Source organism: Coregonus clupeaformis, chromosome 31, assembly GCF_020615455.1.
Source record: "Coregonus clupeaformis isolate EN_2021a chromosome 31, ASM2061545v1, whole genome shotgun sequence".
In the NCBI taxonomy this organism is placed as follows: domain Eukaryota; kingdom Metazoa; phylum Chordata; class Actinopteri; order Salmoniformes; family Salmonidae; genus Coregonus; species Coregonus clupeaformis.
The window spans coordinates 13670314-13697907 of record NC_059222.1 but is presented as its reverse complement, the minus strand read 5'-3'; the positions used below and the strand labels follow the sequence as shown (position 1 = coordinate 13697907).

General features: G+C 43.9%; 3 protein-coding genes and 1 non-coding gene across 7 annotated transcripts in view; 3 read left to right on the top strand and 1 right to left on the bottom strand.

Annotated features, from left to right (window-relative positions):
• LOC121547582 (neurabin-2) overlaps window positions 1-11248 on the top strand; it is a 32323-nt gene extending 21075 nt beyond the window's left edge. The window contains exons 3-11 of the mRNA XM_041858926.1: window positions 3741-3873; window positions 4335-4455; window positions 4858-4962; window positions 6790-6922; window positions 8177-8329; window positions 8437-8490; window positions 8672-8901; window positions 9311-9404; window positions 9732-11248. Coding sequence (XP_041714860.1) covers window positions 3741-3873; window positions 4335-4455; window positions 4858-4962; window positions 6790-6922; window positions 8177-8329; window positions 8437-8490; window positions 8672-8901; window positions 9311-9404; window positions 9732-9782 — 1074 coding nt within the window. The 3' untranslated portion in view covers window positions 9783-11248. The remainder of the gene's footprint in view (window positions 1-3740; window positions 3874-4334; window positions 4456-4857; window positions 4963-6789; window positions 6923-8176; window positions 8330-8436; window positions 8491-8671; window positions 8902-9310; window positions 9405-9731) is intronic.
• A 3064-nt stretch (window positions 11249-14312) lies between these two features.
• Window positions 14313-18931, bottom strand: LOC121547581 (histone-lysine N-methyltransferase PRDM9). Of its 3 annotated transcripts, none has more exons than XM_041858923.1 (7): window positions 18717-18931; window positions 18310-18414; window positions 18088-18186; window positions 17624-17895; window positions 17125-17192; window positions 16840-17030; window positions 14313-16662 (listed from the first exon to the last, which is right to left on the bottom strand). In XM_041858923.1, exons 2-7 carry the CDS (start codon window positions 18401-18403, stop codon window positions 14534-14536), a joined length of 2853 nt encoding a protein of 950 aa, XP_041714857.1. In that variant the 5' UTR covers window positions 18404-18414; window positions 18717-18931; the 3' UTR covers window positions 14313-14533. The 3 variants fall into 3 exon arrangements, with proteins under 3 accessions (XP_041714857.1, XP_041714858.1, XP_041714859.1); XM_041858924.1 differs by having other exon boundaries at window positions 18100-18186; XM_041858925.1 differs by lacking the exons at window positions 18310-18414; window positions 18717-18931 and having other exon boundaries at window positions 18084-18157.
• Window positions 18932-19114: 183 nt separating this feature from the next.
• Window positions 19115-19185, top strand: trnag-ccc. The gene has a single exon. It is a non-coding gene; the product is annotated as a tRNA-Gly (tRNA).
• A 543-nt stretch (window positions 19186-19728) lies between these two features.
• fbxw10 (F-box and WD repeat domain containing 10) overlaps window positions 19729-27594 on the top strand; it is a 45201-nt gene continuing 37335 nt past the window's right edge. The window contains exons 1-2 of one of the 2 annotated variants that reach the window (XM_041858922.1): window positions 19729-20315; window positions 23445-23642. In XM_041858922.1, the coding sequence (XP_041714856.1) occupies window positions 19784-20315; window positions 23445-23642 (730 nt within the window). In that variant the 5' untranslated portion in view covers window positions 19729-19783. Of the gene's footprint in view, window positions 20322-23444; window positions 23643-27594 lie in introns of both variants that reach the window. The other variant, XM_041858921.1, reaches the window with a different exon arrangement.

The following is a 27594-nucleotide window of genomic DNA, read 5'->3' as shown; positions in this document are numbered from 1 at the left end:
AACTGCCATGTGAGACAGTGGCTAAATCCCAAATTGCACCCTACTCGCTATGTAGTGCACTACTTGTCAAATCAATTCAGATAACTTGATTTGTCCCCTTAGGGCAATTTTATTAGCACTATGGCGGTGCTTCAGACACAGATACAATACATAGACAAGAATAGGGCTCTGGTCAGAAGTTGTGCCCTATATAGGGAATAGGGTGTGATTTCGGATGCACACAGTGAGAGAGTAAGAGAGCTTTGGAGGACCACTTTCAGTTGTTTTAACTGTTGATGTGCTACTAGCCCTCAAATTCAAATCTGGACCTCGAAACCAGTTCCACTGCTTTTTTTGCATTCTCTAATCAGGGACTGATTTAGACCTGGGACACCAGGTGGGTGCAATTAATTATCAGGTAGAACAGAATACCAGCAGTAGTCCGGACCTCATAGGGTAAGATTTGAATAGCCATGTGCTAATGCCAGGCTACATCCATTCACACGAAGGCGAAACATATTTTTTGTCTGCGTATAATCCATATTTTCCTAATCCGTCTAAATACAAAGGTAACCTAAATCACACAACCCATTTAGACCATATGCCCAACCCACGCAATTGGTCGACACCAGTCAGAGGTTTACTGGTTTAGCTAGTGTCAGAACGTGTGTGTGTGTGCATGAATGTATACAGTTGAAGTCGGAAGTTTACATACACCTTAGCCAAATACATTTAAACTCAGTTTTTCACAATTCCTGACATTTAATCCTAGTAATAATTCCCTGTTTTAGGTGAGTTAGGATCACCACTTTATTTTAAGAATGTGAAATGTCAGATTAATAGTAGAGAGAATTATTTATTTCAGCTTTTATTTCTTTCATCACATTCCCAGTGGGTCAGAAGTTTACATACACTCAATAAGTATTTGGTAGCAATGCCTTTAAATTGTTTAACTTGGGTCAAACGTTTCGGGTAGCCTTCCACAAGCTTCCCACAATAAGTTGGGTGAATTTTGGTCCATTCCTCCTGACAAAGCTGGTGTAACTTAGTCAGGTTTGTAGGCCTCCTTGCTCGCACACACTTTTTCAGTTCTGCCCACATATTTTCTATAGGATTGAGGTCAGGGCTTTGTGATGGCCACTCCAATACCTTGACCATCTTGCCACAACTTTGGAAGTATGCTTGGGGTCATTGTCCATTTGGAAGACCCATTTGCGACCAAGCTTTAACTTCCTGACTGATGTCTTGAGATGTTGCTTCAATATATCCACATACTTTTCCTTCCTCATGATGCCATCTATTTTGTGAAGTGCACCAGTCCCTCCTGCAGCAAAGCACCCCCACAGCATGATGCTGCCACCCTCGTGCTTCACGGTTGGGATGGTGTTCTTCGGCTTGCAAGCAACCCCCTTTTTCCTCCAAACATAACGATAGTCCTTATGGCCAAACAGTTATATTTTTGTTTCATCAGACCAGAGGACATTTCTCCAAAAAGTACGATCTTTGTCCCCATGTGCAGTTGCAAACCGTAGTCTGGCTTTTTTATGGTGGTTTTGGAGCAGTGGCTTCTTCCTTGCTGAGCGGCCTTACAGGTTATGTCGATATAGGACTCGTTTTACTGTGGATATAGATACTTTTGTACCTGTTTCCTCCAGCATCTTCACAAGGTCCTTTGGTGTTGTTCTGGGATTGATTTGCACTTTTCACACCAAAGTACGTTCATCTCTAGGAGACAGAATGCGTCTCCTTCCTGAGCGGTATGACGGCTACGTGGTCCCATGGTGTTTATACTTGCGTACTATTGTTTGTACAGATGAATGTGGTACCTTCAGGCGTTTGGAAATTGCTCCCAAGGATGTGTGGAAGTCAACTTTTTTTATCTGAGGTCTTGGCTGATTTCTTTTGATTTTCACATGATGTCAAGCAAAGAGGCACTGAGTTTGAAGGTAGGCCTTGAAATACATCCACAGGTACACCTCCAATTGACTCAAATGATTTCAATTAGCCTATCAGAAGCGTCTAAAGCCATGACATCATTTTCTGGAATTGTCCAAGCTGTTTAAAGGCACAGTCAACGTAGTGTATGTAAACTTCTGACCCACTGGAATTGTGATACAGTGGATTATAAGTGAAATAATCTGTCTGTAAACAATTGTAGGAAAAATTGCTTGTGTCATGCACAAAGTAGATGTCCTAACCGAATTGCCAAAACTATAGTTTGTTAACAAGAAATGTGTGGAGTGGTTGAAAAACGAATTTTAATGTCTCCATCCTAGGTGTATGTAAACTTCCGACTTCAACTGTAGCTCTGAGCTGGCATTTACGTTGTCATGGGATGTGTCATCAACAGTGTATGTACTGTACAATGGCTGCTTTGATGAAAGACCTCTTCTGGGTGTTCTTTGATCCAGCTGCACAGACCTAGATACAGTTTAACCCAGTCAAAGAAATGTGCCTCACCTCAACCTTCCTAGTATTCAATGATGTATGAATTCACAGATAATACTCCATTTACTTCTCTCAGGGTAAGGTTGGTTGAATCATAGAGGCAATGTCAAATCTGACAAGCACTTCACTGTGTGGTTGCTACGGAGACAAAGACCATGTGATTTAGACGGCACTGTTCAAGCAAAGAGGTGTGTTTGTACTGACTACTCTTAGACAGGCACAAACAGATATAGAGTAAGGAAATGACAAAAGGTATCAACATAAAGACGGTTGTAACAGAGGGGAGGAGGGATATTCATTGGAGGGAAACAATAAAAAGATAAGAGGTAATATTGGGAACTGAGGGAGTGAGGAGAAGAGGCAAAAGAGGGAGATAAAAAAGGGGAGTGAGAAAAGAGAAGAGGGTATTAGGGATGGAGAGAGGAGGGAGGGAGGGAAAGAAGAGGAATGAGTGATACGGATGGGAGGGTGAAGAGTGAGATGGAAAGAGAAGAGAGGGTAAAGCACAGAGCAGGTCCTGTGTAGCCTAGTAGGAGAGTGGTTATGTGAGGTGCACGTGTGAGGTGGTGCGTGACCTGAGCCTCCCTGGAAGACCAGAGAGAAGAGTGGCCATGGCCGTGAAAGAGAGGACACGTGTGTGTATAGCAGCTGCAGTGGCCAGGCCTGCATTAGCATGCTGAAGGTGCTTATGTATACTGTCATGGGTTTACGTCCCAAATAGCACCCTATTCCCTATATAGTGCACTATCCATAGGGCTCTGGTCAAAAGTAGTGCACTATGTAGGGAATATGGTGCTATTTGGGATGCAAGAATGCTGTTGGAGCTGGGCTAAAGTGGGAAGCTCTGCTCTGAAATGGGCCACTATCTATTCTATGAGAGGTGCTTGGGTTTTATACTGGGGTTCATTTGAGGTCTGTTACCTGAATATAATAGCATTTTGGTAGTTGAAACAAGCTTTAACTGAGGCAAATTTGGTGATGGAAATTGTCATTTTTTAGAGGTAAATGACGTGTCAGTATAATGCACTAAAGACAACACTGTGGTCACCTTTTTCACTATGTCCCACCTCCATCCACCCTATCTGAACACCATGGAACTAAAGCCCTTTTCTAACATGGATAGAAACAGCCTCATACTCAACGGTAAACCTGCAACTACTGCTCAATTTGTAAATCAATCAATCAAAAATGTATTTTATAAAGCCCTTTTTACATCAGCAGTTGTCACAAAGTGCTTTACACATACCCAGCCTAAGTAAAAAGTATGTTTAAATAGTTGTAATAAGCTGTTTTGTGTTCTCTTTCTCTGTCAGGTGTTTGCCACCTACCCCAACGAGGACTATGATCGTCGGAACGAGGACGTGGACCCCATGGCTGCGTCTGCAGAGTACGAGCTGGAGAAGAGGGTGGAGAGGCTCGATCTGTTCCCCGTCGAGCTGGAGAAAGGTACACCTCAGCTCAGTTACCCCCATAACCTTAATGTGGCAATCTGGGATTCGAACAACAACAAAGAACATTCCAGATTGCACACTTAAGAAAACTCATTTTCACAGTACTTATACTTCACAGTACTGTAAAGAGGAGTTGTATCGCCATTCTCTTGAGACAATCAGACAATCAATCCCCTCACTCAATCAGCACGCATCCATCATTTTTCCATCATGATGTCTTTCAGTTCTCCCTTCTCCCAAGAGGGAATTCTCAATCACTCCATCTTTACATTGACCTATTTGTAAAAGACAATGCAGGAAGTTAACCTAAGGTAAAAGGAATGTCACAGGAAAACAACATTGATTTAAAAAAGCTATTATGAAACAAAAGAGCTTTTCATTTTCATCATGGATTATGATGATTTTATTGTCTTCTCACAGTTCAGACTGTATTTCTCCTCTGTCCACTGTCCTCAGATGGCGATGGGCTGGGTATCAGTATCATTGGGATGGGGGCGGGGGCAGACATGGGCCTGGAGAAACTGGGCATCTTTGTCAAGACGGTCACCGATGGAGGAGCAGCGCACCGGGACGGCAGGTACGTCACAAAATGGTGGCCTCCATCTACGGCTTTTCCATCTATACTCCTGGCAGACTTACCTGAATAGGTTCTGCATGATTTAATACATCTAAGAAGCAATCAAGCATGTGAGATGAGCCAAACTTGTGTGTCTAGTAGTAGTATTCACATCTCTGTCTAGCTTGCTGATTTGATATGTTATTGCTTTTCCACAAATAGGTTTGGAATAACAAAGTGATTCAATTCGGTCGCATTATGGTTCCTTGCGTGAGCAGGTCTCGCTTGCTAAATAGATTTATATCTCAAAGAGACAAAGCTGTATAAAGGTTGAATTTTTTAAAATGAATGAAAAAGTAAGCATGTTATCAGACTGTGGTACTGAGCTGAGGTTGTTGTGCTGCTTTGTGTTTATCCATCCAGGATCCAGGTGAATGACCTGATAGTGGAGGTAGATGGGACCAGTCTGGTGGGGGTCACCCAGACCTTCGCTGCCTCCGTCCTCAGGAACACCACAGGCACCGTCAAGTGAGGATACGTTTTTGACAATAGTGCCCTACTTTTGACTAGGGTCCATAGTGCTCTGGTCAAATATAGTGCACAATATAAGGAACAGGGTGCTATTTGGGATACACACTTTGATGCAACACCCTGATGTCACAGAGGCTTCTAACACTTTTCTTTTTAGCAGGCCTCTATTCCTCACCAACTGCTACTGCTTTGAAAAAAAAATTCTACTGAGTCTGCCTTGATGGACATCTCTCTCAAACACTTGAATATAGACAGGTTAAATTACTTGGCCCTGTATAAAGTTGGGCCCATCAAGTCTAATCTCAACTCTTATTTTCTTTGTAGTACAACGTGACGTCAGACTCCGTTAAGGTTTTCTGTACACATTTTGTTCTTAGTTTTGCAGCGGCTTTAGACTCTAGAGAAGACTGGCAAAATGACTACATCCTCCCACATACATACTGTGTAGATCAGGACATGCAGAGTAGTCAGTCATCAGAAGTCAAATAGGGCCATGATGATAACATGATGAAGAGCGAAAACGTCCCTTCAGAGATATAGCAACAGAACCACAGTAGAACCACAGTAGAACCACAGACAAAGTTGAAACTCAAATTTGGACCATGGAAGAGCATAAAAACATCACCATCATCCTCACAGCAGGCATCAACACAATTATCATTCTGAAATGCCAGAGTGGTCTTTTTGTGGTTGACTGAATGGGCCACCAGAGTCGCCTGCCTGTTCCCCAATCCCCAACACTCCTTTGTTATCGTATACAGGCTCATTCATTCATAATTCTGGAACTAGTGGTCAGTAGAGCTATGGGGGTAATTGTTAGTGTGTGGTGTGTGTGTGTGTGCGTGCGTGTGTAATTGTTAGTGTTGTGTGACTTGTCAAAGATCAGAGCCCTCTTCAGAGATTGCTCATGCATTATAGAACAGGGTAGACGGGGAAGGAAGGGTTGAGGCAGGCAGGCGGTCAATCAGGCCTATTCATTAAAATGTCAGCTAGGGGAATGGATGGGTGAATGAGGATGGGAACTGTGTTGGTTAGCATTTAATTACCTGATAGTTAACGGGGGGAATTCTAAGGTTGTTGTGGTTGTCTTGATAACTGACTGACTATGGGTACTCATTCTAAACTGCACTGCTCAGATTACTCTTACATAGCTGAAGAGGGTATTACACTGAAAAACATCTCTCTCTGAGCATATTGAGTCGAGAATCTAAATGTTGAAAGAGGTTATATAATTCAGATTATTTAACCTCTTGCTAAGGGACCATATCATAGAGGTTCCTCTTATTGCAGTCCACATAGAAAGCCATTTTCCTGTTTGAATATTTTTTTTTATTGTCCCTTTTTCTCCCCAATTTCGTGGTATCCAATTGGTAGTTACAGTCCTGTCCCATCGCTGCAACTCCCGTACGGACACGGGAGAGGCGAAGGTCGAGAGCCGTGCATCCTCCAAAACACAACCCAACCGAGCCGCTCTGCTTCTTGAACTGAGCCTGCTTAACCCGGAATCCAGCCGTACCAATGTGTCGGAAACACCGTACACCTGGCGACCGTGTCAGCGTGCACTTCGCCCGGCCCGCCACAGGAGTCGCTAGTGCGCGATGGGACAAGAACATCCCTGCCGGCCAAACCGTCCCCTAACCTGGACGATGCTGGGCCAATTGTGCGCCGCCCCATGGGTCTCCCGGTCGCGGCCGGTTGCGACAGAGCCTGGACTCGAACCAGGATCTCTAGTGGCACAGCTAGCACTGCGATGCAATGCCTTAGACCACTGCGCCACTCGGGACGCCAGAAAGCCATTTTCAAAAGCTGTGTAATTGTATGCAGGTTTCTGATTGGTCGAGAGAAGCCGGGTGAGCAGAGTGAGGTGGCCCAGCTGATCCAACAGACCCTGGAACAGGAGCGCTGGCAGAGAGAGCTGATGGAACAACGCTACAGCCAGTATATGGACAACCAAGAGGTAGGTCTACAACCAGTCCAACCAGTCTGTAACCAACCAGTACATAGATGACCAAAAGGTAGGTCTATAACTAGTCTACAATCAGTCTACAACCGGTCTACAACTAGTCTACAACCAGTATAGGTAGGTCTACAACCAGTCTACAGCCAGTACATGGACAACCAAGAAGTACAGTACAGATGGACAGACAGACTACCTGACAGCAGGGAGTTACTACCAGAACTTGTTTGCTTTATGTTGCAAAAGATTTTGCTACTCTGTGCCCTAAAGAACATGACCCTGAACACAGCTAGCTTAGAGATAAACTGAAACCTGGTCACTATTTGAATTTTTCAAATGAATATTACGCTTTTTAGATTAATTTTTGCCTCTGTGTTCTCTTTTCCCCTCAGCTTTAGGATTAAGATACTGTATGTGTGCCAATCACATCTTTGTCAGAATTGACACAAAGCCGGTGGCTGTATCGAGTGAGCTGAATGGGCGTGTATCCATAGCTACGCTGTTACTGTTTAGTATAGCCTCCAGACAGTATAAACACAAGTCTGCTTCCCAAATGACACCCCATTCTTCCTATGGGTTCTGGTCAAAAGTAGTGCACTATATAGGAAATAGGGTGCCATTTGTGATGCATTCCAACAGGTGAGTTTAGAGAGCGTAGGCCAAAAAGGATAAATGACATTCTGTCTCCCTAGGACTCCCTAGTGTTTCTGATGTTTTTGCCTCTTCCTCTCTGGGTTGAACCAAAATTGGTTCAGGTCATCACCTATCACAAGGATGATTTTTTTTTTTTACCTCTATCCAATCAAAATCTTATGAGGATGCAGGACATTCTTCGTTCTCCATCTTATTATGTTGACATGCAGAATGATGTCATAATGGTTGAGGTTTTGTTCTGTGTTCCCTCCCCTGATCTAGGGATACTCTTCAATGGTGTTATACGCCATCTAGTGGCCAATCTCAGTAGCAATAGAGAACCAACCGTGATGCTGTTATAGTGGCAGCAGTCGCAGGCATTACATTTACATTTTTACATTTTTGTCATTTAGCAGACGCTCTTATCCAGAGCGACTTACAGGAGCAATTAGGGTTATGTGCCTTGCAGGCAATTATAAAAATGCTGTGAAATGGGATGGATGGAAGCACATTGAACCTATTCAAATATGCAGACACTTTGGCCCTCTCAATTAAGACCTGGAGGTCAATTAAACCCCAAATCCAATAGTTACTTCGGGCTCACCTGTCCTCTTCCCCCAGGAAGGTGAATATGGTACTGACGAGGAGGAGGATGACGAGGAGGAGGTCAGCCCCACGTACCCCTCTGCCATCGAGGTGTTTGACCTGGCTGAGAACGAGGACATCTCTCCCCTGGAGACGGACCCTGAGAAGCTGGCCCATAAGTACCGGGAGGTGAGAGAAACCGTTAAAGACAAAGGGCTCGTCACCCTTTTCCTTATATAGTGTCCTACTTTTTGGACAGATTTTGCAACAACTTCCTTAACTCTCTCTCTCCTCAGCTTCAAATAAAGCATGCTGTAACACAGGCAGAGATCCAACAGCTGAAAAGAAAGGTAGGTTAAGTTATATTATGTGATTATTAAATATTATGTCCTAATGTTTAATTGTACAATACGGCCACTACTTAATTAACATACAGTGGCATTTACGGTTTCGTCCCCTGCCAGTCCGTTTACGTACCTGTGTGTGTGTACTTACGCGCATCTGTGTGTGTGTACTTCTCCACACTCCCAGCTGAACCATGCAGAGCAGGACAAGCAGCGCTGGCGTATGGACAAGAACCAGCTGGAGCAAACCCTACAGGAGAACAAGGAGCGCATGGAGAAGCTGGAGGGCTACTGGATGGAGGCCCAGAGTCTGTGTCAGGCTGTGGACGAGCACCTGAAGGAGACCCAGGCCCAGTACCAGGCTCTGGAGCGCAAGTACAGCAAGGCCAAGCGCCTCATCAAGGAGTACCAGCAGAAGTAAGGCCGGGCCACACACACACATACACACATAGAGGTTGCATTGCTACTAGCGTTAGCGCAATGACATGCTAGCTGTTCCCATAGACTTCCAGTCATGGAGCCAATGACTATCCATTTAAAAGGCCCCGTGTAGCTCAGTTGGTAGAGCATGGCGCTTGCAACGCCAGGGTTGTGGGTTCGATTCCCACGGGGGGCCAGTATGAAAAAAAATACAAATGTATGCACTCACTAACTGTAAGTCGCTCTGGATAAGTGTCTGCTAAATGACTAAAATGTAAATATAAAAGCGTGTCCTGGCAGGAATATATTTTTGCAGTGGTGGCAACAATTTGGGCCACCGCTGCTAAATGAATATAGGGGAAACACTGAGTGTGATTAGTGTCTCTCTGTGATGTCTCATCTGTAGGGAGATAGAGTACCTGAAGAAGGAGACTCAGCGCTGTGTACAGGACGGGGCCGAGGCATCACTGAGGGAGGAGTCAGGACAGCTCCATGAACAGGTAATAGTGGAGACTGATGGCTGGATGTGTGGCTCCAACGCAAAGGTTTGTGTGTTCGATTCCTACTGGGGCCACCAATACCAAAAATGTATGCACACATGACTGTCAGTCGCTTTAGATAAAAGTGTCTGTTAATGGCATGTATTAGTATATTATTTTATATATTTCATTGTGTGCAGCCATTGGGGAGACCATTGGTGAAGCAGTTGCAGACAAATTTGTGTATGAGAAACTTGATTGAATGTATTTTGGTGACAAGTAAAGTTTCTAGTAGTCTATCATAATACACAAACATAACCATAACTTTCTGTGTTACTTTGTTTGCAGGTAGCAGATCTGGAATGCAGGGTTGAGGAGCTTAAATCTGAACCTTTATAAAAGCCTTGTTTCTTAAGTCTCATCAAGAACATTAAGAATTGAATACGAGGATGTTATTGTATTTCTTGTCTCAAACTTTAGCTTGGTTTGCGGTTGCATACATGTACCTTCAGGCTTTGTATTGCTGCATATAATCTCTTTATCTAACAACCCTTTTAATCCTGTTTTTGATGTTCGTTTTGTGAATATTTCCCATATGGTAATATTGACAATGGCTACTGGTTTGTCTGATAGTTTAATCAACCATTTTCTTAACATTCAAAAAATACTGGCAAGAACTTCTGTGGAGCTCTAACCGTTGCTGTTCCGAATTTTTTTTCCAGTGTTCAGTATTTGACCATTTGATAGAAAATAGTGTGTTTGGGTGAATTAGAAAACCAGGCTTTTGATTTCAATTGCCAAAACAAATTCCTTTTCTTTCTTTTATTTGCCTTGTTTTTTGTTCGTTTTATTTTTTGGGATTGTCATTTTACAGCTGTAATACTGTATGTGGTTTATCAAACAAAGTTTGGTTTGTATATATTTTTGATTAATATATGTATAACATTTAACATATATGAACTAATGGAGCCAAGAGTTGGTGCAGATGATAACTTATGTGACTGAGGAAGATGTAAAATGTCGACACTGGAGAAGATATAGATTGATTGAAAGTTTTGGTGCTTCACTGGAATGTAAGAGAAAAGAGGAGATACCGTAGGCTATCCATCTCCTTCTACAATTAGAGCAGCAATCCAACCTTTGCAGGGGTTTGGCACTTCAAACTTCAGTCAACTGCTGCCTACCTTTCAGAGTTAACAACCATACAGTATGTGTATTGTTAGTCAGTCAACTCCGCTACCCAGTAATGGCTACTGATGCGATTTAGAAAGAGCATAGTAAACCTTCAGTAATAACCCCTTTTTTATTTAAGTAACTAAACCTACATAAAATAACTAATTGTAAAAAGGACCAGAAGAGAATGCTTCCAAATCTGCTGTGCCACAAAGTGACATGGACAAGATTGAAATCTGATTGTTTTTAATTTTACTGTGGATGTTATCAAAGATGTGTTCAACACTGACTGAATGGCAGACAGTAGAACTGGTGATGGAAAGTGTTGGGAAACTGGTTCATGTTCATTAAGAACCAAACAGAATAAAATTGCCTAAAACAGGGAAGGACTAGGCCTATCTGGACTTGTTCAATAACTGGACTTGTCCGCTGTGCACCCTAATGAACACAACCATGGACTTCGATGGTGATGAAACATCACCAGCAGCTATTGTGCACTCCCCATTCCTCTGACTATAGCACATGGAATCACTGCCAGGTAGTATTCACCTGCTTCTTCACAGTTTGGAGGGAACCTTACTGTAAAAAGCCTATTTGTGTCAACTCCCATACCAGTGTGTTTGTATACAGTGAGGGAAAAAAGTATTTGATCCCCTGCTGATTTTGTACGTTTGCCCACTGACAAAGAAATGATCAGTCTATAATTTTAATGGTAGGTTTATTTGAACAGTGAGAGACAGAATAACAACAACAAAATCCAGAAAAACGCATGTCAAAAATGTTATAAATTGATTTGCATTTTAATGAGGGAAATAAGTATTTGACCCCCTCTCAATCAGAAAGATTTCTGGCTCAAAGGTGTCTTTTATACAGGTAACAAGCTGAGATTGGGAGCACACTCTTAAAGTGAGTGCTCCTAATCTCAGCTTGTTACCTGTATAAAAGACACCTGTCCACAGAAGCAATCAATCAATCAGATTCCAAACTCTCCACCATGGACAAGACCAAAGAGCTCTCCAAGGATGTCAGGGACAAGACTGTAGACCTACACAAGACTGGAATGGGCTATAAGACCATCGCCAAGCAGTTTGGTGAGAAGGTGACAACAGTTGGTGCGATTATTCGCAAATGGAAGAAACACAAAAGACTTGTCAATCTCCCTCGGCCTGGGGCTCCATGCAAGATCTCACCTCGTGGAGTTGCAATGATCATGAGAACGGTGAGGAATCAGCCCAGAACTACACGGGAGGATCTTGTCAATGATCTCAAGGCAGCTGGGACCATAGTCACCAAGAAAACAATTGGTACCACACTACGCCGTGAAGGACTGAAATCCTGCAGCGCCCGCAAGGTGCCCCTGCTCAAGAAAGCACATATACATGCCCGTCTGAAGTTTGCCAATGAACATCTGAATGATTCAGAGGAGAACTGGGTGAAAGTGTTGTGGTCAGATGAGACCAAAATGGAGCTCTTTGACATCAACTCAACTCGCCGTGTTTGGAGGAGGAGGAATGCTGCCTATGACCCCAAGAACACCATCCCCACCGTCAAACATGGAGGTGGAAACATTATGCTTTGGGGGTGTTTTTCTGCTATGGGGACAGGACAACTTCACCACATCAAAGGGACGATGGACAGGGCCATGTACCGTCAAATCTTCGGTGAGAACCTCCTTCCCTCAGCCAGGGCATTGAAAATGGGTCGTGGATGGGTATTCCAGCATGACAATGACCCAAAACACACGGCAAAGGCAACAAAGGAGTGGCTCAAGAAGAAGCACATTAAGGTCCTGGAGTGGCCTAGCCAGTCTCCAGACCTTAATCCCATAGAATATCTGTGGAGGGAGCTGAAGGTTCGAGTTGCCAAACGTCAGCCTCGAAACCTTAATGACTTGGAGAAGATCTGCAAAGAGGAGTGGGACAAAATCCCTCCTGAGATGTGTGCAAACCTGGTGGCCAACTACAAGAAACGTCTGACCTCTGTGATTGCCAACAAGGGTTTTGCCACCAAGTACTAAGTCATGTTTTGCAGAGGGGTCAAATACTTATTTCCCTCATTAAAATGCAAATCAATTCATAACATTTATTACATGCGTTTTTCTGGATTTTTTTGTTGTTATTCTGTCTCTCACTGTTCAAATAAACCTACCATTAAAATTCTAGACTGATCATTTCTTTGTCAGTGGGCAAATGTACAAAATAAGCAGGGGATCAAATACTTTTTTCCCTCACTGTAGTTAAGATGATTGAAATATTTGAGTTATGTTTATAATATGGTAAACGCCATATGTGAGGTATTGGATTAAAGCTGGTAAGATAAGCAATGCAAAGATACGAGTGATGGAAAGAAAAGGTCTAGAATGGATATTTGTTGAATTTCAGAGGCAAGACCTGGGTGATTTCACAAAGACAGTGTTAGATAATTTTATGAAATTAAGAAATATCTCATGAGCATGTTTTACGTATTTTCATAAGATTTTAGGCTTGTACAGGGCACATGCTTTGCATTATATGTTTTGTGGAATAAATGGTGAACCGTGATACTGAAGTCAGTCATTTTATTTAAAAAAATTACTAATTACTTTTTAATTACCAGGGACAATAAAGATACACTACATAACCAAAAGTATGGACACCTGCTCATCGAACATCTCATCCCAAAATCATGGGCATTAATATGGAGTTGGTCCCCCTTTTGCTGCTATAACCACCTCTACTCTTCTGGGAAGGCTTTCCACTAGATGTTGGAACATTGCTGCAGGGACTTGCTTCCATTCAGCCACGAGCATTAGTGAGGTCGGGCACTGATGTTGGGCGATTAGGCCTGGCTCGCAGTCGGCGTTCCAATTCATCCCAAAAGTGTTTGATGCGATTGAGGCCAGGGATATGTGCAGGCCAGTCAAGTTCTTCCACACCGATCTCGACAAACCATTTCTGTATGGACCTCGCTTTGTGCACAGATGCATTGTCATGCTGAAATAGAAAAGGGCCTTCCCTAAACTGTTGCCACAAAGTTGGAAGCACAGAATCATCTAGAATGTCATTGTATGCTGTAGCGTTAAGATTTCCCTTCACTGGAACTAAGGGGCCTAGCCCAAACCATGAAAAACATCCCCAGACCATTATTCCTCCTCCACCAAACTTTACAGTTGCCACTATGCATTGGGGCAGGTAGCGTTCTCCTGGCATACGCCAAACCCAGATTAGTCCGTCGGACTGCCAGATGGTGAAGTGTGATTCATCACTCCAGAGAAAGCGTTTCCACTGCTCCAGAGTCCAATGGCGGCAAGCTTTACACCACTCCTGCCGACGCTTGGCATTGCGCATGGTCATCTTAGACTTGTGTGCGGCTGCTCGGCCATGGAAACCCATTTCATGAAGCTCCCGACGAACAGTTATTGTGCTGACGTTGCTTCCAGAGGCAGTTTGGAACTTAGTAGTGAGTTTTGCAACACAGGACAGACGATTTTTACGCGCTACGCGCTTCAGCACTCCCGTTCTGTGAGCTTGTGTGGCCTACCGCTTCGCGGCTGAGCGGTTGTTTCTCCTAGACATTTCCACTTCACAATAACAGCACTTACAGTTGACCGGGGCAGCTCTAGTAGGGCACAATTTGACAGATGACTTGCTGGAAAGGTGGCATCCTATGACGGTGCCACGTTGAAAGCCAGGAAGCTCTTCAGTAAGGCCATTCTACTGCTAATGTTTGTCTATGGAGATTGCATGGCTGTGTACTCGATTTTATATTCCTGTCAGCAACGGGTGTGGCTGATATAGCCGAATCCACTCATTTGAAGGGGTGTCCACATACTTTGTATATATAGTGTATATTCTATTCCAAATTGGAAATGGCATATTATGAATAATAAACAAAAATCACATGCTTTTACTTGTTGTAAAATGTAATGGTAATATATCAACTTAACCAAGTGTTTTCAAATAAACCCAATAGTCAACAGTGTGTGTGGTGCAGCCAAATTATGAGTGCATCTTTTCATGGTGTCTTGTCAGGTGATAATTTCGTGAAAACCTTTTCACACACTGATCACACTTGTACAGTTTCTCTCCGTTGTGCAGCAGCTGGTGAGCTTTCAGACTCTGAGGTCGACTGAAGCTTTTCCCACATTCAGGACAGGTACATGGTTTCACCCCTGTGTGTTTTCTCTCATGGCGCTTCAGATCCCCAGACTGACGGAAGGTCTCTCCACACTCAGTACACAGGAAAGGCTTCTCCCCTGTGTGTATCCTCAGGTGTACATTCAGCTGTCCAGAGTGGCTAAAACACTTCTCGCAATTAGAGCAGCGGTATGGCTTCTCTCCCGTGTGAATCCGCTGATGCTGCTTAAGGCTGTAGAAACAAGAGAAACCTTTCCCACAGTCATTGCACAAGTACCGTTTGGCTGTGACTGACTGGAAACACCTGTGAGATTTGAAACATTTAACGTACTTGTAGCTCTTCCCACACTGAAAGCAGAGGTGGACCTCTCCTCCCTCTACGGCCTTCTGCTCTGGCTGAATGAGGCCTGAGCCCAGGCCTGAGGCCTGAGAGACATACTCATCAGGGTGGTGTCTCTTAACGTGCTTCCGGAGGTACCTCTCCTCAGTGAAGGAGAATTGGCAGTAGGAGCAGGGGACAGCTTCAGAGCTCAGCTGGATGTCCTTACATACTTCGGCCTCCAGGTGGCGCTGTAGACCGGCAGCCTGACTGAAGAACCTTCCACAGCGGGTGCAGCAATAACGCATATTTTCCTTTGGGTGCTTGTTGAGCTTGTGCTTCTTCAGGGTGGTGTACCGTTTGAAGGTAACCCTACATGTAGAGCAAGAGTACGGCGGCGGCCCCACCACGACCTGGATGCACTGATGGGATTTGAGAGACTCTGGATTGTCGTAGGTTCCCTGACACTCAGTGCAGCTGTACTGGGCCTCATCTCCTACAGCATCACCCTCCATGTCCAGAGCATCTGAATCAGGATCTGAATGGGACCTCTTCTTGGTACTGGTTTGTCTTTGTTTTGGTGCGTTTGCCTTAGTTTTAGCATTAGAGGTCCTGGTGGACTTTACCCTGAGGTTCCTCAGTCTCTGAGAGGGAGCTCTTCCAGTCTGGGTCTCTGTAGGTGAATCATTGGAGGAGGGGGGCTCTGGTTCCCAGGCGCTGTCAGAGGGTGGCGGACTCTCCCCTCTGACCTCCTCACCTCTGACCTCTACTACTCCACGCTTCTTCTTTGTTCCGTGAACTCGTAGCTGGTGCCTCGCCAGGTCGTACCCCTGAGCAAAACACTTCCTGCACTGGGGGCAGCAATAGGGTCTGACGTTGGAGTGGACAGCTCGCATGTGTCTTTGGAAGTGGCCCTTCTGTTTAAAGCTCTTCCCACACTGAGAGCAGCTGTTGGCCTCTTCACCTGTTTGTGCCGACTCATCTGTCTGGGGCTCTGTATGTAGAGCATCAGAGGGGGGTTCTGGGGGTTCGGGTTTGTCGGTGCTCTCCCCTCTGACCTCTACAGAAGCCTGCATTTTGATGACCTTTTCCCTTTGGTCATGGCTCTTCATGTGCTGACAAAGGCTGCTCTCCACAGTAGAAGAGAATGGGCAATGAGGACAGGGGAATAAGACAGAGGCCCCTGTAGGTGGAGCATCGGAGGTGGGGGACTCAGTTTCCTGGGTCCTGTCAGAGGATGGCTGTCTCTTCCCTCTGACCTCTTCAGACATAAACTCTGCTATTCCCTGCTTCTTCTTCTTTCCATGAACTCGTATCTGGTGCCTGGCCAGACAAGACAGCTGAGCGAAACACCTCCTACAATGGATGCAGCAGTACGGTTTCACCTTGGAGTGGACATTTCGCATGTGTCTCTGGACATGGCCCTTCTGCTTAAAGCTCTTAGGACACTGAGGGCACCGGTAGGCCAACTCACCTACAGAGGATGACGACATAGGGTCTGGCTTCACATTGCCGTTAGAAAGGTGACTGTCAAGCTCACTCAATGCAGACGCAGGCGATAGGTCCAGAGAGTGTGATTTCTCTGTATGTTTTTGAAGGTAGGACTTGGTGGTGAAAGAAAGCTGGCACTGACAGCAGAGGAAAACCTGAGACGACAAATCTGTTCTAAACTCTGAAACAGAGAGAAAATAAGACGAAAAGGTTAGGTCTTACTAAACATTACTAAAGTGACTTTGAGTTTGAGAATTGTAATATTCCCTATTATTATTCCTTATGCACCCTCACAGGAGCCTTCTAGACGCCCAGTGCCAGAGCAAGTTCGTAAAAGGAGACTGGGAACGATAAGTACCTGAAGGGGTGCACTTTCGGAGCCAGATTTGGTCAGAGGGGTCCCTGAACCTTTCGATGAATCTGCCCCCAGGCCAAAACAGGAACTCATCTCCTGGGAGGATGGAGCGGCAGCAGTGGAAGAAAACAATCCCCCTGTACTGGAGTGCTATGAGATTACCCTCCTCTTCACTACGAGCACAGTTCACATACCTGAGAGAGAGCGCAATGTGACTTAGCACTCCATGAGAAACAGACAGAGTTGGAGTGTAAAATAAGTGAGGGTACGTCCTACAACCTAAGTTACCTCATCCAGTTGGAATGAGTGTCTCGTGCAGCATCGATGTACTCAGATTCACTCTTACTGTTCCAGACCTGAAAAAAGAGCAATGCTTTTATAGAAAAACATGACAAATAATCTCAGCTGACTCGGCACAACATAGTCATAAATAGAGTATAGACACAATGCTTAAGATTTCCATGAAATAGGCTTATAGGTGCAGCCAAATATCACCCAGGGTCCTAGTGCTGTGGTCAAAAGTAGGGAATAGGGCGCCAGTTGGGACACAGTATTTTGTACATTATTTAACCTTTATTTTGACAGGGAGTCAAGCTGAGACCAAGGTCTCTTTAACAGATGAGCCCTGCAAATACAAAAATATACACATATATCACTACGAAAAGCAAAACAGAGATACAAAACACAATCATAGGAAACAAACACATTCTTCAGTAAAAAGGTCCTAAATCAGCCATCTGAATTGCCCTAGATATCAGAATTGCCCAATATATCAGCACTCACTCACCTCCCAGGAGTAGTCACTTGCTACTGCTCTTTCCCTGGTAGTCACCTCCCCCTCACAGGGGCCAAAGTGCATTCCTGGGGCCACCGTTGGCCCTTGGTTTAGGACCCCCAGGCCTGCCCCTGGGATACTGGACCTGCCTACCACCAGCCCATGGGGTAGGGTGAGGAGGGCCCTCTGGGGTACACCCATTGGAGTGGGAGAGTCCAGCATGAAGGATAGACCACCTTGGACATAACACTGGTCTTTGTCGGAGGCATGACACTCCTCACAATCTGTAAAAATAGAAATACAAAGTGATAGGCCTAAGTAAGATGGTACAATCATGTGGTAAGCTAACCTGGATATAACAAGGCCTTCCACTTACTAAGTGTAGATCTAAGCAACTATGATTTGAAAGATGCATGCAAAGACCATTGATGGCCTTGGAATTCAAGATAGAGTACACAGAATTTGTTCTTACTCACAGAGGTCATTACCGTTGTCATCTAGTAGTGGATGATCCTCCTCTTGGCCTTGTACCACAGTGTTCACCAATATATTCTGGACGAGGCTGTCAGGCAACACTGTGACAACACAGATCCAGTGAGAAACATGAGTATATGACAAACATTCCTGACACAGGAGTACATGACAAACACAATCTAAAACTCTGATTGAATTCGGCTACTGTAGCCTGAGTACCACACCTGCGGAGGGGTTGTCTGTAATGAGTTGCACTTGGTATCCCTCCTCTGATGCACCAGGCTCTGCCCACTCCACGACGATCACTTCTTCAGACATCACTGTAGGCTCTATAGTTGGTTAGTATTGTAGCAATGACAGTGTTAGCAAGCACAACACAACAGCCATGTATCAGGGCAAAACCTTCACACTGCGTGATAAACTATGGCAATAGCCATTTGTCCTGATATTATATCAATCTGACGAATTAATTTAACAGTGCATTAGCTACTAACGAAAATAAAACATCTAAATGTCATAATGCACAATGTTGTTAGCTAGCAAGCTACATACAAAAATGCTAGCTAGCAATGTGGAATTAGCATTATCTTGCAAGGTAGCTAGCTAATGTTACACAATACTATTGACAAACCTGGACAACCTGATCTTCCTGAAACCTGTAATTACTTGGTAATAATCTTCGTTATCATTTAGGTACTAGTGAATGTCAATTTTGGAAAACTGATTTGACTTTTGAGGAGAAAATTAATGGGAAGCTTCTACTTCTTCATCTTTAAGTTTTTTTATAGCGGGTCGCAACCATTCATGGGTAGCTTGTAGCGATGTCCCTTTTTCATGACCCGGAAGTGAAAACCTTCCACAACGATGGCTCGCCTCTAAACTGTGACCTTTTACAATGATCAATTATGCTTTGATGACTAGAGTGTTATTCATAGACTTTAGTTATTTATACAGGTACATAATTTCATAAATGACCTTACGTGATGCATGAGCTCTTCATATAATCCGAAATTACAATAATATTCATCAGCGCCGCTGGTGTAGTGGTATCATGGAAGATTCCCATTCTTTCGACCCGGGTTCGATTCCCGGGCGGCGCACTAATTTTGCTATCTTGACACAAGACTGCAGTGCTGTTTTCGATGGTGCATTAAATGCACGATTACACACTGTAACAACAGCGATGAGTTTACTTGGTTTAGTCATCATCAGCAAAATATGCAACATTTTACCGCAGCAGCTGGAAAGTTTCCTCTCATGACCTCTACAAGCCAGAATGTTGAATACAATTATATTTTAACATACTTTACCGGTTGTCCATGGGGTTGGCCAACCGGTAAAGTATGCCTGGCCGGACATGTGGCTATATTGTCTCACATTCCTACCGCAAAAAAGGACCAACCGCACAAACAAACGGTAGACTACGTTAAAATATCAATTTATTCAACATTCTGGCTTGTGAGAGGAAACTTTCCTGATTCAAAAGCTTATTCCTGCCCGACGTAGATTCAAACGCTTATTCCTGCCCGACGTAGAATTCAATACAATTCAACGTCAGGTTTCCAGGCAACCCTTGGGCTAGTCGCATGGCAACAACCAAGCAACAGCGATAAGAAGTTCCAACCAGGTTGTAGTGCAGCCAGTCGGAAACATAACTTTTTTTTTAACATTTGAAATTAAACTACGCTTAATTAACCAATGAAACGCTTTGGATCAAAAGAACAGTCTGGATATAGAGTCGACACAATGGACAAGCTTTGTTGCAAGAAGGAGAATGCAGATTTCAACATCTGTGGAAATTGCCAATCTTGCATCTTCACTTCCAAGCTCCACGATTCGACCCAGTGGATGTCGCGCGCAGGGGACGCGCCCAAACGGAGATTCCTCACTGGCATTCTCGTGCGGTGCAAAAGTGTCGAGATTCTCGAAACCATCCAAAGAGTACTGCAAGTGACATTTGGGAAAGATTTCACCTATACCAGGTCACGACAGAAGCCAAGTGTTCCAGAAGATATGACCACTTGGAGCCAGGACCGAGCGCTTGACACCAAACTTCTTGGGATGGAGATGGTTGACACTTGGGACTGGTTCAGTCGCAGCCACCACTGGACAAAATACAACTATCTTTTAGGAATTCTTTCCCTCTGCGAAACCGAGCTTCTTCACATGCTTGGAAACATGACAAGTGTACTTATAGTGAGAGCAAAACGGGCCTTCCTCCAATATAACGGTACAGGTACTTAAAGTAAAGATTCACCCATTTTGAATGTTATATTTGTGTATCTGTGAGCGATGTTCTAACGATTTCCTGAGTCATTTCATGTTTTCATGTGTATGTGAGCTATTGTCGTTCAAGCATGCAGACATTCGCCCGAAATGACGTAGCATTGGTATTAAATCCTTTCTCACTACACTGGAAGTTAATAGGAATACGACTTTTAGATCGAAAAAACGTGTATCATACATGTCAGATTTCAATACTGGTCGATATCATAATGCGAGAGGTTGACTTCTCTCGAATGAGCCATTGATCGTGTTTTTGCGATATTGCTACCTCGAGAAATGTGTAATTTAACAGAGGGTTTAACACATTTCTCCAATTTGTCTGCCTCTTCAGTCCAGGGTGCGTTGCGTGGTGCTATTGCGAATATAATACTCCACTCTGAGGCACATCGATCTGCAGGTTGAACATGTGGATATTGTAGACTCCTAAATTGATAGTGCAGTTTGTAGGCGATTTTACAGCTAACTAGCTACTACACATGCTGGTATTGACTTTGGTATTATTGTGTATGTAGCTACGCTAGGTACTAGGTAGCTAGCCAGCCACCCCATAGAGAGATTATTGCATTGTGCGTTTTGTAGTCGATTTTTTTTTTTAATGTAACCTTTATTTAACTAGGCAAGTCAGTTAAGAACAACATCTTATTTACAATGACGCCCTACCAAAAGGCAAAAGGGCTCCTGCGAGGACGGGGCCTGGGATTACAATACATCACGACGAGACACCACAACACTACATAAAGAGAGACCTAAGACAACAACATAGCATGGCAGCAACACATGACAACACAGCATGGTAGCAACACCACATGACAACAACATGGTAGCAACACCAACATGGCAGCAGCACAACATGGTACAAACATTATTGGGCACAGACAACAGCACAAAGGCAAGAAGGTAGAGACAACAATACTTCACGCGAAGCAGCCACAACTGTCAGTAAGAGTGTCCATGATTGAGTCATTGAATGAAGAGATGGAGATAAAACTGTCCAGTTTGAGTGTTTTTTGCAGCTCGTTCCAGTCGCTAGCTGCAGCGAACTGAAAAGAGGAGCGACCCAGTGATGTGTGTGTTTTGGTGACCTTTAACAGAACGTGACTGGCAGAACAGGTGTTGTATGTGGAGGATGGGGGCTGCAGTAGGTATCTCAGATAGGGGGGAGTGAGGCCTAAGAAGGTTTTATAAATAAGCATCAACCAGTGGGCAGTGGCGGCTCCTGAAAAGATTCTCAGGGGGGGCAATTTTTCTGATGATTTAGGTGACCTACACACATTTTAAAAAAGATATGTCCAGCAACAACATGAAGACAGGGGCAGCATATAAGTCAATACCAGAAGCATTTATTGACTGATCTCAAAAGTGTTGGCTTACCAGGGTTGGTGGAGCCCTCAGTTTCATCTTTGCCTCGCAAAGCTAACTCAAACACTCCGCAAAACTTCACACACTGGATTAGCCGGCTGAGGATGTGGCGGTTCTTGCTAATGTCGTAGTAAATATATTTGTTATAGTGAATATGGAATATGATATGTTGAGTAAAATGTTGTGCTAAGATCTATTTAGGTCAGGAGCTGGTTATAAGTTCTGTTCCTATCCAATAACAATGGACAAAAGGGTCCTATCTTGTCAGCCTTGTCAGTTTCAGTTCTCCAGTAAACTTGTGATTATCAACACTAACCTCATCGTTGTGGCGGCGGACAGCTAGCCTGTATCCCTCATCCAGTTGAGTGGGAATGTTCACTCTCCCCAAAGCAGACAATCTCAAACAGCTATCCATGTGGGTCTTTGACAGCTCATGTTTCTTAATCTTTCCTGAAAGATGGTGCATGTCCGTTACACACCAGTCGCTGTCCAAGCGGTGCTGTCTGCCGTGCCGCCTTCAGGGTGAAAGAGTAAGCAGGGGGTAGCAGAAGACTGCATTAGCTACATCGCAGCCTGCTAGCCAGGTTTTTCGTTCGTACCAATTTTTGGAAAATCCTCGGGTGTAGGACTTCCCCCTTTAGTAGAAACCTGTTGAATTATTAAATTTGGTCTGGGAGGTCCTAATTGTTTCGTTGCCAATTTATCTTCATTTGTTCGCGACAAAAAGGAACTTCTTTCAAAGACACAATCGAGTTGCACTGAAGCCTAGCCATTTTGATAGAAGTAGTGAATTGATTGACGCTGCTACCCGCTCTTTTCTTAGTTACGTTCATGGTTATATGTTACGTATGACGAAAGCGCGTAAGTGCAAGCCCTCAGAAACCCATAGAGATTGTATTGAAAGCTCTGATATTTGAAAAAAATTGATTTTACATGGGAGTCTATGACAGACTTCTGGGCGATTTTCAACCTGACTGAAATCGCCCCAAAAGGGGGGGGGGCATTTGAAGCACGACTTTAGCCTGATTGGACATTTAGTGGCACTGTGGCAGATCAGACGTCTAGATTACAACACTGATAACTACTGTTGCCGTGATATAATTGATTAGAAAAAAAATCCCTTCCTTTTCCCGTTTGGCAGTGCGTCGCCCATATCGCCCTATTGAACACACCGCCCCTGCCAGTGGGTCTTGCGATGGGGTATACAGAGATGACCAGTTTACAGACTTGAGCTGCAACGATTTTCACATGTTGCTACCCAACCTTATTATAAAGACAAAATTAAACATTTGTTCACAAAAAATATTGTTGTCACATATTAGTGTTATGCAACACTGTAAATTATAGGAATGAGTGATTTTGGGTGGATTTTTTCTTTATACTGCTAACACCTGGAATATAATATAATAACTTGTATTTCTTGTATTACTATTTTTCTTTTTATGATATATATATATATATATATTTACTCTGCATCGTTAGGAAGGGCAAGTATTCGGCGCATGTGACAAATAACATTTGATTTAGTGTTATGACAACTTATTGACGTCCTCCACTAAGTTCATTTTCATTTGAGCATCTTTGTAGCCTATATAATGATCACACCTGAAATGATATTCCATGCAAAAGTATGAAAGTTATCTTTATGAATTGTAGGCAAATTTGAAAAACTGGATGTATTTTTAACCTATAATAATTGAACCTCTCTTTTCAGTGCTGGAGGATGATGATCCTGAGGATGACACCTCCTCTATCCCAGAATCCACCTACTCTTTCAACTCTCAGGAGGATCATCCAGACCTGGAACTCCTCATCCGGGCCAGCTCATTCTATGAGGCTGTCAACATGCACCATGAGACTGACATTGACACCATCGATGGAGGCCAGGAGACTTGCCATGATCCAGAGCTCTGTGAGTGTTGCTGTTAGAAATGTTTTTGTGTTTTGTTGCCATCAGGAATGAATGTCAGTAACTGTAGGCCTATCGATGGTCAACCTGTAAGGGCAGTGGGGCAGGGGCGGATTGGCAATTCTGGCATATGCCAGATGGGCTGGACCATTTTTTATTTGGGTGGGCTGGTTGAAATTCACACATTGTTTTTATATATACAGTGCATTCGGAAAGTATTCAGACCCCTTCCCCTTTTCCACATTTTGTTAGATTACAGCCTTATTCTAAAATTGATTAAATTGTTTTTTTCCCTCATCAATCTACACACAATACCCCATAATGACAAAGCAAAAACAGGTAATTTTTGCAAATTTATTAAACAGAAAAAACAGAAATACCTTATTTACATAAGTATTCAGACCCTTTTCCTATGAGACTCAAAATTGAGATCAGGTGCATCCTGTTTCCATTGATCATCCTTGAGATGTTTCTACAACTTGATTGGAGTCCACCTGTGGTAAATTCAATTGATTGGACATGATTTGGAAAGGCACACACCTGTTTATATAAGGTCCCACAGTTGACAGTGCACGTCAGAGCAAAAACCAAGCCGTGAGGTCGAAGGAATTGTCCATAGAGCTCCGAGACAGGATTGTATCGGGGCACAGATCTGGGGAAGGGCACCAAAAAATGTCTACCACTTCCTAGAGCTGGCTGTCCGGCCAAACTGAGCAATCGGGGGAGAAGGGCCATGGTCAGGGAGGTGACCAAGAACCTGATGGTCACTCTGACAGAGCTCCAGACTTCCTCTGTGGAGATGGGAGAACCTTCCAGAAGGACAACCATCTCTGCAGCACTCCACCAATCCGGCCTTTATGGTAGAGTGGCTAGACGGAAGCCCCTCCTCAGTAAAAGGCACACGACAGCTCATTTGGAGTTTGCCAAAAGGCACCTAAAGGACTCTCAGACCATGAGAAACAAGATTCTCTGGTCTGATGAAACCAAGATTGAACTATTTGGCCTGAATGCAAAGCATCACGTCTGGAGGAAACCTGGCACCAACCCTACAGTGAAGCATAGTGGTGGCAGCATCATGCTGTGGCGATGTCTTTCAGCGGCAGGGACTGGGTGACTAGTCAGGGTTGAGGGAAAGATTAATGGAGCAAAGTACAGAGAGATCCTTGATGAAAACCTGCTCCAGAGCGCTCAGGACCTGACTGGGGCGAAGGTTCACCTTCAAACAGGACAACGACCCTAAACACACAGCCAAGACAACGCAGGAGTGGCTTCGTGACAAGTCTCTGAATGTCCTTGAGTGGCCCAGCCAGAGCCTGGACTTGAACCCGATCGAACATCTCTGGAGAGACCTGAAAATAGCTGTGCAGCGATGCTCCCCATCCAACCTGACAGAGCTTGAGAGGATCTGCAGAGTAGAATGGGAGAAACTCCCCAAATACAGGTGTGCCAAGCTTGTAGCGTCATACTTAAGAAGACTGGAGGCTGTAATCGCTGCCAAAGGTACTTCAACAAATCACTGTGTAAAGGGTCTGAATACTTATGTAAATGTGATATTTCATTATCATAATTGTTATAAATATGCTAAAATTCTAAAAACCTGTTTTTGCTTTGTCATTATGGGGTATTGTGTGTAGATTGATGAGGGAAAAACAACAACTTCATCCATTTTAGAATAAGGCTACATAACAAAATGTGGAAAAAGTCAAGTGGTCTGAATACTTTCCAAATGCACTATATATACACAGGTGGGTTGGGTCATTGTCCTGTTGAAAAACAATGATAGTCCCACTAAGCGCAAAACAGATGGGATGGCGTATTGCTGCAGAATGCTGTGGTAGTCATGCTGGTTAAGTATTAAATTCTAAATGAATCACTGACAGTGTCACCAGCAAAGCACCCCCACACCATCACACCTCCTCCTCCATGCTTCACGGTGGGAACCACACATGCGGATATCATCCGTTCACCTAGCCTGCATCTCACAAAGACACGGCAGTTGGAACCAAAAATCTCAAAATTTGTACTCATCAGACCAAAGGACAGATTTCCACCACTCTAATGTCCATTGTTCGTGTTTCTTGGCTTAAGCAAGTCTCTTCTTATTATTGGTGTCCTTTAGTAGTGGTTTCTTTGCAGCAATTCGACCATGAAGGCCTGATTCACGCAGTCTCCTCTTAACAGTTGATGTTGAGATGTGTCTGTTACTTGAACTCTGTGAAGCATTTATTTGGGCTGCAATCTGAGGTGCAGTTAACTCTAATGAACTTTTCCTCTGCAGCAGAGGTAACTCTGGGTCTTCCTTTCCTGTGGCGGTCCTCATGAGAGACAGTTTCATCATAGCGCTTGATGGTTTTGCGACTGCACTTGAAGAAACATTCAAAGTTCTTGAAATGTTCCGGATTGGCTGACGCTCATGTCTTAAAGTAATGATGGACTGTCATTTCTCTTTGCTTATTTGAGCTGTTCTTGCCATGAAATGGACTTGGTCTTTTGCCAAATAGGCCTATCTTCTGTATACCACCCCTACCTTGTCACAACACAACTGATTGGCTCAAACGCTTTAAGAAGGAAACAAATTCCGCAAATTAACTTTTAACATGGCACACCTGTTAATTGAAATGCATTCCAGGTGACTACCTCATGAATCTGGTTGAGAGAATGCCAAGAGTGTGCAAAGCTGTCATCAAGGCAAAGTGTGGCTACTTTGAAGAATCTCAAATATAAAATATATTTTGATTTGTTTAACACTTTTTTGGTTACTACAGTGGGGAAAAAAGTATTTAGTCAGCCACCAATTGTGCAAGTTCCCCCACTTAAAAAGAGGAGAGAGGCCTGTAATTTTCATCATAGGTACACGTCAACTATGACAGACAAAATGAGAAAAACTATTCCAGAAAATCACATTATAGGATTTGTAATGAATTTATTTGCAAATTATGGTGGAAAATAAATATTTGGTCAATAACAAAAGTTTCTCAATACTTTGTTATATACCCTTTGTTGGCAATGACACAGGTCAAACGTTTTCTGTAAGTCTTCACAAGGTTTTCACACACTGTTGCTGGTATTTAGGCCATTCCTCCATGCAGATCTCCTCTAGAGCAGTGATGTTTTGGGGCTGTCGCTGGGCAACACGGACTTTCAACTCCCTCCAAAGATTTTCTATGGGGTTGAGATCTGGAGACTGGCTAGGCCACTCCAGGACCTTGAAATGCTTCTTACGAAGCCACTCCTTCGTTGCCTGGGCGGTGTGTTTGGGATCATTGTCATGCTGAAATACCCAGCCACGTTTAATCTTCAATGCCCTTGCTGATGGAAGGAGGTTTTCACTCAAAATCTCATGATACATGGCCCCATTCATTCTTTCCTTTACACGGATCAGTCGTCCTGGTCCCTTTGCAGAAAAACAGCCCCAAAGCATGATGTTTCCACCCCCATGCTTCACAGTAGGTATGGTGTTCTTTGGATGCAACTCAGCATTCTTTGTCCTCCAAACACGACGAGTTGAGTTTTTACCAAAAAGTTATATTTTGGTTTCATCTGACCATATGACATTCTCCCAATCCTCTTCTGGATCATCCAAATGCACTCTAGCAAACTTCAGACGGGCCTGGACATGTACTGGCTTAAGCAGGGGGACACGGCTGGCACTGCAGGATTTGAGTCCCTGGCGGCGTAGTGTGTTACTGATGGTAGGCTTTGTTATTTTGGTCCCAGCTCTCTGCAGGTCATTCACTAGGTCCCCCCGTGTGGTTCTGGGATTTTTGCTCACCGTTCTTGTGATCATTTTGACCCCACGGGGTGAGAGCTTGCGTGGAGCCCCAGATCGTGGGAGATTATCAGTGGTCTTGTATGTCTTCCATTTCCTAATAATTGCTCCCACAGTTGATTTCATCAAACCAAGCTGCTTACCTATTGCAGATTCAGTCTTCCCAGCCTGGTGCAGGTCTACAAT